This window comes from Paracoccidioides lutzii (genome assembly GCF_000150705.2).
Source record: "Paracoccidioides lutzii Pb01 unplaced genomic scaffold supercont2.2, whole genome shotgun sequence".
NCBI classification, from domain to species: domain Eukaryota; kingdom Fungi; phylum Ascomycota; class Eurotiomycetes; order Onygenales; family Ajellomycetaceae; genus Paracoccidioides; species Paracoccidioides lutzii.
In genome coordinates this window covers 1,161,430-1,169,935 of record NW_015440948.1, presented here as the reverse complement: position 1 = coordinate 1,169,935, position 8,506 = coordinate 1,161,430, and the positions used below count along the sequence as shown (strand labels likewise).

At 50.5% G+C, this 8,506-nt stretch overlaps 3 protein-coding genes across 3 annotated transcripts; 1 reads left to right on the top strand and 2 right to left on the bottom strand.

Annotated features, from left to right (window-relative positions):
- Positions 1 to 832: 832 nt before the first annotated feature.
- PAAG_01019 (ammonium transporter MEP1) lies at positions 833 to 2,740 on the bottom strand (the record flags this gene model as incomplete). Its single annotated transcript, XM_015844217.1, has 4 exons — positions 833 to 1,428; positions 1,502 to 2,093; positions 2,181 to 2,512; positions 2,632 to 2,740. 4 exons carry the CDS (start codon positions 2,738 to 2,740, stop codon positions 833 to 835), a joined length of 1,629 nt encoding a protein of 542 aa, XP_015700998.1.
- A 169-nt stretch (positions 2,741 to 2,909) lies between these two features.
- PAAG_01018 (hypothetical protein) lies at positions 2,910 to 3,465 on the top strand (the record flags this gene model as incomplete). Its single annotated transcript, XM_015844216.1, has 2 exons — positions 2,910 to 2,916; positions 3,056 to 3,465. 2 exons carry the CDS (start codon positions 2,910 to 2,912, stop codon positions 3,463 to 3,465), a joined length of 417 nt encoding a protein of 138 aa, XP_015700997.1.
- A 1,926-nt stretch (positions 3,466 to 5,391) lies between these two features.
- Positions 5,392 to 8,211, bottom strand: PAAG_01017 (hypothetical protein; the record flags this gene model as incomplete). The annotated part of the gene is made up of 2 exons (XM_015844215.1): positions 5,392 to 6,717; positions 6,808 to 8,211. The coding sequence occupies 2 exons, from the start codon at positions 8,209 to 8,211 to the stop codon at positions 5,392 to 5,394; spliced, it is 2,730 nt and encodes a 909-aa protein (XP_015700996.1).
- Positions 8,212 to 8,506: the final 295 nt, after the last annotated feature.

The window sequence follows — 8,506 nt, the reverse complement described above, 5'->3', positions numbered from 1 at the left end:
GTCTTAACCATCATGCCCCAATCTGGGTTGAGGTCTGCGAGGTGTGAACGGCCTCCAGTGGAAATGTTATAAAAAAGTCCGAACCTGCCTCCTCCTTCGGGCTTCAGGTCTATCCATCCTGTCAAGGAGCTCACTGTCTGATGTGTAGCCTCCATACCTGACGAAAAAGTGGCCCTGTTCACCTTGGATTCCGTCAAGGCATTGGATAACCTCACAATGCGAAATTTCTAAGTGGCTGCCTAGGCATTAACCAGCAGGTTCCAGGAAACGGATGTCGGGAGGCTCACATTCCTCAATTTCTTTCTTTCCTTTTTTTTTTTTTTTTTTTTTTTTTTTTTTTGTCCATACCCAGTCAGGAGAACTAGAGAGTATGAGCAACCTCATTTTCTTAACCCGGCTTCTCTATGAACCAGATATGGTGCGGGCGGAAGCAGACTGGCCCCGACAAAAGGCAGCGTGCATCCCCAGGCCGTTTATTTCGTCTTTTGTTGCCAGCCAGCTGAACAAAGCAGCGGTATGCCGCGAGGACTCACATTACAAAAACTGCTTATACAAGGGGTATATGTCGATTAATAACTAGGTGTGTATATGCACAAGAAAACAACCATTGACTAAAAGTTGATAATCGAAACGAAAAACGAGCCTTCTAATTTCAGAACAAAGAAGGGAAAAGCCCAACCACTTACCGGCAAAAAAGAGAAGGAAGAATGAAAGAAAGAAGGCAAACCTGACAATCGAAAACGCGATATGGTATATATATGTGCTCCGTGAAAACGAGGAACGAAACAAACAGAAGGAAAAATGGAAACAGAGAATGGATACAAGCAATGGTCTATTTTCCGCCCTCATCGACAGCAGGCGTAGGAGGGACGGACAAGTCCGATTTCTCTTGCTGGCTCCCAGCACCCTCAGACTCTGACTCTGATGGCGCCACAACCGGTCTTCCATTGATAGCATCAGGCCCCGTCGCCATCACACTATGCTCATTCGTACCATAAAGGTGTGCGCGGGGTGTCGCATAACCATCCTGGCTCTGCACATGATTCTGCGGCGTCCACGCAAGATAATCGCGGCGAACCTCAACATAGTCGTACGCGAATTCACCTAGCTGATCGTCGTCCATGCCCAGCAGCTCAGCCTCTTCCGACGCGCGCAGGCTCAGGCCCGGAATGATGTTGATGGCATAGGCGATGATGGCGGAGACGACGAAGGTGTATGCGGCCGCGGCGACTATGAAGGCGATCTGGATGTATAGCTGCTTGTAGTTGTGGATGAGCCAGCCGCCAATGCGAGCGCCGGTGTTGACGCCGTCAAGGCCGACTATGGCATCTGTACCGAAGAGGGCGTTGAAGATTAGGCCGACGATGCCGGCGACTCCGTGCTCAGCGAAGATATCCATGGAATCGTCGATGCGGATCCAGTATTTAACTATTGAGATGATTAGTTGGGGTTCTATGTTTAACCAGTGCAGAAGTAACACTGTTTGTGGGAAAGTACTCACTTTTGGTGCTGTAGTTGGCTACGACTCCCGTCACGATTCCAAGAACCACGCTGGCCCATGGTGGAATAAAACCCGAGGCAGGTGTGGCAGCAACAAGACCAGAAATGGTGCCAGAACACCAGCCAACCATTGACCATTTGCGAGCCAGTCGCCAGTCGAGGAGCACCCAGGTTACAGCAGCAAAGCCGGCAGTCAGGTTCGTGTTCCAGCACGCCATGACTGCCCGCAGGTTCGCTCCAAAGGATGAACCGCCGTTGAAACCCAACCATCCAAACCAGAGGAAGACAGTTCCCAACAGGATCAGCGAAACATTGTGCGGGCGGAAATTAAGCATCATACGCTCATGGCGTCGGCCCAAGACCATTGAGTACGCGAGAGCAGACATACCAGAACAGATTTCGACCGGTCCGCCACCTGCATAATCCAAGACACCGTATTTGAATGCCCACCCGTTGATATTCCAGACCCAGCAGGCGACAGGGCAATATACTAGTGTTGCCCAAAAAAAAATGAAGACCATAGCCGGTAGCAGACGGCCACGTTCAGCTACCGCTCCCACGATGATGGCGGCAGTAACAGCGCAGAATTGCATCTAACAGAAAAACCGCCAAGCCAGTCAGCTCTTACATGCTCGCACTTGGAAATAGAAAGAAAGAAACAAAGAAAAATGTATACATACCTGATAAAAAGCATATAGCAACCCCGGCACCAGCGGAGAGCCAGGACTAGGATCACCCAGTGTCTTCATAAGGCCGAAATAACGCATATTGCCAATGAACCCGTTGGTTGCCGTGGGCGAGAAGGCAAGCGAATAACCCCAGAAGTACCACTGGAAAACTACAATGGACGTGGAACCCATGCAGGCCCATATCATGCTGAGGGCGGACTTGCGTCTAGCGAGCCCGGAGTAGAGAAAGCCCAGTCCTGGTACCATGACCATGACCATTGCGGAGGCGACGAGGATGTACGCCTGGTCGCCAGATTGAAACCATTTGTTGAGGTTTTCAACGCCTGGTTCTGAGTTAGCTTTTTTAAGCATTTTTGTGTGTGTGTGTGAGTGTGAGTGTGTGTTTTAATATATATATATCAAGAGAGAAGACAGAAAAGAGAGGTGAGTGGTGGGAACGCACGGGAATTGCCGCCCAGATCTGCATTTGTGGTGAGGTTGAAATTCGAAGGGGCACCGGTCCAGTTATACGAGGCATAGTCGGGGGCAAATGGGGCCTTGGAAACCGACATTGTACTCCCAGTGGAATGGCTTGTCTTTGTTGCTTATTTGGTTTTATATATCTTCCTTTCTTTTGTGTTTTGGCTATGATATATCCTATTTTTCGCCCTTTCTTTTCTTTTCCCTTCTTATCTTTTCTTCCCTCTCTCGCTGATTGTCAAAGTCGCCCAGAATTTGAATATGCAAAGTACGTTTTCCGCAATTTCAATTGAAGTTTGTTCTGAGGCTATCTATGGGTATGGGAGTTAGTTTAAGGTAAGTTTAACGGCAGGCCTGTGTAACTATAAACATGCTTACATATAATATATATTATTTACTGAGTTCAGGAGGCGGTGGAGATGCAAAAGGTATATGGAGAGAAGAAAAACGAAGTGGAGCGAGGTGGACGAGGAGAAAGGATAAGAAGAAGAAAAGGAAAAGAAGGTCAGGAGAGAAGATGGAGATGGAGATGGAAGAACGAGCTGAAGAGGAGGAAGAAGAAAAAGCCGATCAGCGTTTCACAGTGCTAAGCGGGAATATATATGGGCGGGCTGGCGGGAGGCAAACACAGCTCCGTCTCTATGTATGGATCTGGATAAGTGGTGGATTTTCGTGCCGAACGTTACCAGAACTGTACCTCCAAATTAAACCCGAGATTAAAAATGAACGAAAAGAAAAGAAAAGAGAAAAACCATCAGCACTGCGGCGGGCGCACAGACAGGTATCTGAGTGCATACAAAGAGAGACGAAAATGTGACTCGATCTCGGCAAAGCTGAAAGAGAGAAAAAAAAGAAAAGAAAAGCCGATATCTATTATGGATATTTTAATCTGCTAACTAGTTAGTTTAACGGGCAATCGTTATTATCATCTGAACGGATCTAGCATATCCATTCCTAGGTTCCCCCCCCCCCCCCCCCCGTTCGACAATGATTGATGGGAGGCGAAGGGGAAGGTTTCGTGGTTGATAAAAGGATAGAGATACGAACATAAGTGTGTACAACGCCTGGGATAGCTATCTGGGCGCAGTGCAGTGGGCGGTGATAAGTCAATAGTTAGTTAATATTAACCCGACTGATTAGCTATTCTTATTATTTAAACACAAACCATCCCCAGAGCCTTCCCCAGAACCCAGAATCGGATCCCGCCATTGGATAATTAGTTATTGGACAACCAGTTGGTTCCATGATAGCGGGCTAATTCCCGCCCGATAAGAATAAGGAACTGCGAAAAACAAGCAGGTTGTGTAGCTGGGGAATAAATAATAGTATGCAGTCATGGACGCCCCCCACCGAGTTCCAACTAATCACTGCAGAAGTCGCCCCATTTCCCAGCTGCAGCTCTCTTATCCTCGTGTGCTGACTGGGCCGATAACGCAGAGTCCAGGGGCTTTGTCAGGGGCGTGGAATAAACCACTACGGAATATCCCGAATATCCCGAGTATCCCTAGAGATACATGTTCTCTCCCAGCTATTTCGACAGCACAGATAGAACACAGCACAACAGCAGTTACTATAATCCCTCATCAGACAGATTGTTTCGCCATTGAGATAATATATATATATCCCTCTCTCACATCAGCTGGGTTCTGAAAAAGGAAATGCCAAAAAAAAAAAAAAAAAACCTCCATCCAGTTACTTCTTTTTCTTTTTCTTTTTTTCGTCGAGACTCTTGTCCCTGCTATTGGCGGGTGATAAGCCTGTCCTCTCTCATTGGATCCTTACCCGCTACCTCAGCAGCGACGGCTGTCTCCAGCAGATTGGCGGGGCTGGGCACTGCAGGGGTGTTAAAACTGTGTATGGAGCACGCACTGTGCAGAACGGTTGGGGGCGGTCTTGCTTGGCCAGGACACTGACTCATTATGCACGAACGTATTAACTTACCAGAGCCCTTATCAGGATGGATCAAATGGGCAGTGGGGACGCAGTTTTTATTTTCGCAGTCAAATATAAGGTTAGATCCCGCTGGAGGCGTCGGGTGGGCGCTTAGGGCTCTTCGGGGCTGGGGTGATTTTGTTTCCGTTCGCGGATCAAAGGTCGACTTTAGATATCCTAGGCTCCAAAGTTAATTGACCACTCCGAATAGTAGTATTAAACGTTGGACTGGGATCATGAGGAGGAGATGGATTTAGAAACGCAACTGGAGTTGTTGTTGGCCGGCGGGCTGTGGATGAGGGTTTATCTATCCGAGGATTTGAATTCGGGCTTGAATTTGGAGGTTTCGTTTATCTTTTGCCCGAATTAATTAGGGCTTGGAGAGGCCGCCGGGAGGAGCAGGAGGAGCCGGTGGTGCTGGCGGTGCCGGTCGGGTGGTTTCGGGAGAGCAGTCGTCTGTTTGCTTGCCCTAGTTATGGCTCTGACATCGTGGAACTGGCCGGCCTCGGGGATGTCCATATGGAGGGCTTGCCTAACAACGAAAAGCAGATCACATGGAGAGATTATGCATGCTGGATGGATGTTGCATATGCTACATGGCATTGACAGTAAATAATAGATAGATGGACAAAAAGATTGCGAATGCATGCACATAGCATAGCACCCAGCTGGGCATCCATACCGCATCTATAACCCGTCGACGCTCTCATCCAAAAATGTAAAAACCAACCACATAAATGCAACATGCACACCGCTTAACCCCATAGAAGAAACCAAATATATCACCAATCCCCAACCCCCCAAAACACACTCAGTACCCAACAATCCCCCTCGCCCTTACCCGCTCCTCCACGCTCAGCCGATCCACCACCTCCTCCATCCCCCCCTTAACGACCTCCTCCCACTCCTCGTCCTCCATCCCCATCACCATGACAATCTGCAAACACCTCCCAAACGCCTCGCGATGCCGATATCGCACCCCGCCATACAACCGCGCCCGATCCTCCTCCTCCTCCGCCGCCCCCCCACCCCCCACATCAACCGCTGCACTCACAATCCCCATAACATCCCGCTCCAACCTCGTCGCACCCAACGCATTCACGCGCCCATGATACGACCAGATCCGCTTCTCCAGCAGCCGCGCCAGCGCTGCCACAGTCACGCCCAGCAACTTCTCAAAGGCCCGCCCAGTAAGGATTCGCGCAATGGGCTCCAGGAGATCCGCCCACGCTAACGCAAAGCGGCGACGCACGGCACTACCTCCGGTACCCTCCATGCCAGTTTCGTCCAGCATCTCGTTGTCGAATTCGGGGCTCCCGTAGTAGTGCTGATGGTGGTGATGGCTGTCTACGGCCCCGTCGTCGCGCGGTTGGTACTCGACGTCGCGAAATGAGTCTGCTAGGATCGGTCGGAGACGGGACTTGATGACGGTGTTGGCGACGACTTGGATCCCATCGTTGATGAGGTCGGTGGCTTTGGAGTCGAAGGAAGAGCAGAAGGATTGTAGCAGATTGCATACCTCCTGTGCCTCATCGGCGAGGGGGAAGAGGTTGGCTAGCGGGGATTCGCCGGGGACTGCACCGCCATCGCCAGCCCTGTCGTTGATGGCTTCCGTTGCCGTCATCGGCTTAGTGGGTGGTGGCTCGACGTGGCTTTTCACGATGCGTTGTATGTAGTCGATGGCAACGTCGAGGTTGTTGATGAGGACGAGGAAGGCGATGATTGTGGTCTCCGGGGGTGTACCGCCTGACACTGCTCGTGGGTAGCTTTCGTCCCGCATCTTGCGCTGAATCATGCCGATGAAGTCGGAGCCAAGGACGCGGGAGAGCGTTGGCATCACGCTGGCCATGACGGCGTGTTGGGCGGTGCGGAGGGATTGTTGGAGGACTTTGTTGACAATGTACATTATGTCGTCGACGGCTGAGGTGATGTGGGGTGGGTTGGCGCGGAGGGGTTGGTGGCGGTTCAGTGTTAGTTCGGGGGGCCCTTCGTCGAGTTGGAAGGCTTTCTCTACTGAGCGGCGGAGGAAGAATGTGGTCATTGAGTTGAATGGGACTATTAGCCGGTCATGGACCTTTTGGGATAGCGTCGACTGAACTAGGAATTCTGGTAGCTTGAATTCCTCCTCGTCGTCATTCTGTACTTTTGTTAGCCCGTACTTGCGCTTCCATATACCAAGGAATGTCGTATTGAAACATATGCAAGGACATAGTAAAACTGAACCTACCCTGCATTTGTCAGCCAAGAAGCGTGAATACAAAGACCACCTCCCCAGCATAACAGCCGCCTCATTCAACAATCCATCGACTTCCTTCATATCCACCCCTTCATCCTCACTCGATCTATGCGATGCCACATCGCGATTGGCCGGCGAGTTCGCTCCGGGCGTCCCCATAGTCCTTGAAGCTGGAAGGAAGCTCTGGACAAGGAACGTAAAAGCATAAGACTTGATATCCGTCAACTTGCGATCCACATGACGGTCATCGCTCCAGGACTCCAAAATAATCCCTCCTTGGACATCCGCCTCGACCTGCAACCTTTCCACAACCCTCGTCATCTTACCCGAGCCATAATGTCTCTCAACCAAGGAACCATGCCCATCAATAATCTGCGCAATATGTTCAAACAACTTCGTCAGCGCATTCGCATAGAAGAACCCATCTTTCCTCTGCTCCGCGCCAGCCCCAGGATACAAATTCGCCCTTGCCCGCGCCGCGACGCCCTGGCACACATATCTCCCATACACATCCAACCCAACCTCCGACCTCCCAATAAGTGGAAACAGCTTAAAAAATCTCGTAATCTTCGCATCATCATTGTCCTTAACCGCCTTCTCAAACTCCCTCAGAAACAGCCCGCACAACGACTCCGCCGCATTCTCCAACGTCACGCTTGGGGGATCAGGAACTTCAGTAGTAGGCACAATTTCCGCCGCAAAGTCACTATGTAGCACTTCACGGGGAACCTTCGAAGCACGATTCATGTAATTTGCCGCCATTTCCCAATCCTGCGATGCGCCCATGGACCCCGCGACGCCTAGCACGCACGCTTTCAATTCTACAACTTGCTCCACCACGTCTAGCGTGGCTTTGACACGGGACTGCTCGAGGTCGAGACGCCGGACAGCGCTGGAGATGCGGTCCGCGGTGCTTGCGGCGTCCGATAGCATGTCGTTGCTGATCGTGCGGGTGGTGCTGGCCTGCGATCTGAGGTGGGCACGGAGGAGATCCAGTCGGCCCAGCTCGCGGAAGAAGTCGTTCTGAGAAGCTACGAAGGCGTCGAGGCGGGCGGTTACGGCAATTTCGCGGTCGTGGAGGTGGGATAGGATAGCTTTGATGTCGGCAACTGTGCGGGCGTTGTAGATGTCTGTGGGCCTCGACAGGTCGGGATTTGGTCCCGCTTCATCATTGTGGCCATTAACTTGTTGATGATTTACGTATGAATCATTGGCTTGATTTTCATTTTTCTTTGTTGTGGTGCTATCATCCTGTTTCTTATCCTTGGTTACGAGGCTTGATGTCCCTCGATTGTTATGTCCGTTGAGAGCCACAGCAGCAGAAAAAGTCTTGGGTTGGGCCATTGATACCCCATGCCGATTTAGATAATCGAGGCTCTCCAAGCTGAAGTCCATGGATTGGAATCTAAGCGTGGGCTTAAAGGCGAGGAATAGGAAAAGCCATTCATACCCGCTATATTGTTGTCCACAGAGTTGTGATGTTGCAGGTTCAAAAGTCGAGAGGTGTTAAGCGCTAACGCCGATAGCCTAACGTCATTTAGCTTTAGTTAGCCGCCCTAGCTATAAGCGACGTTCCCAATCTCAATCAACAAAATCGGAACAAAACCAACAATACATATTACACATACATTACTTGAGGATTAGCAGCTGTTCTGCTTTAATTTTCCCTGTCTCTCGTTAATTCCTTCCG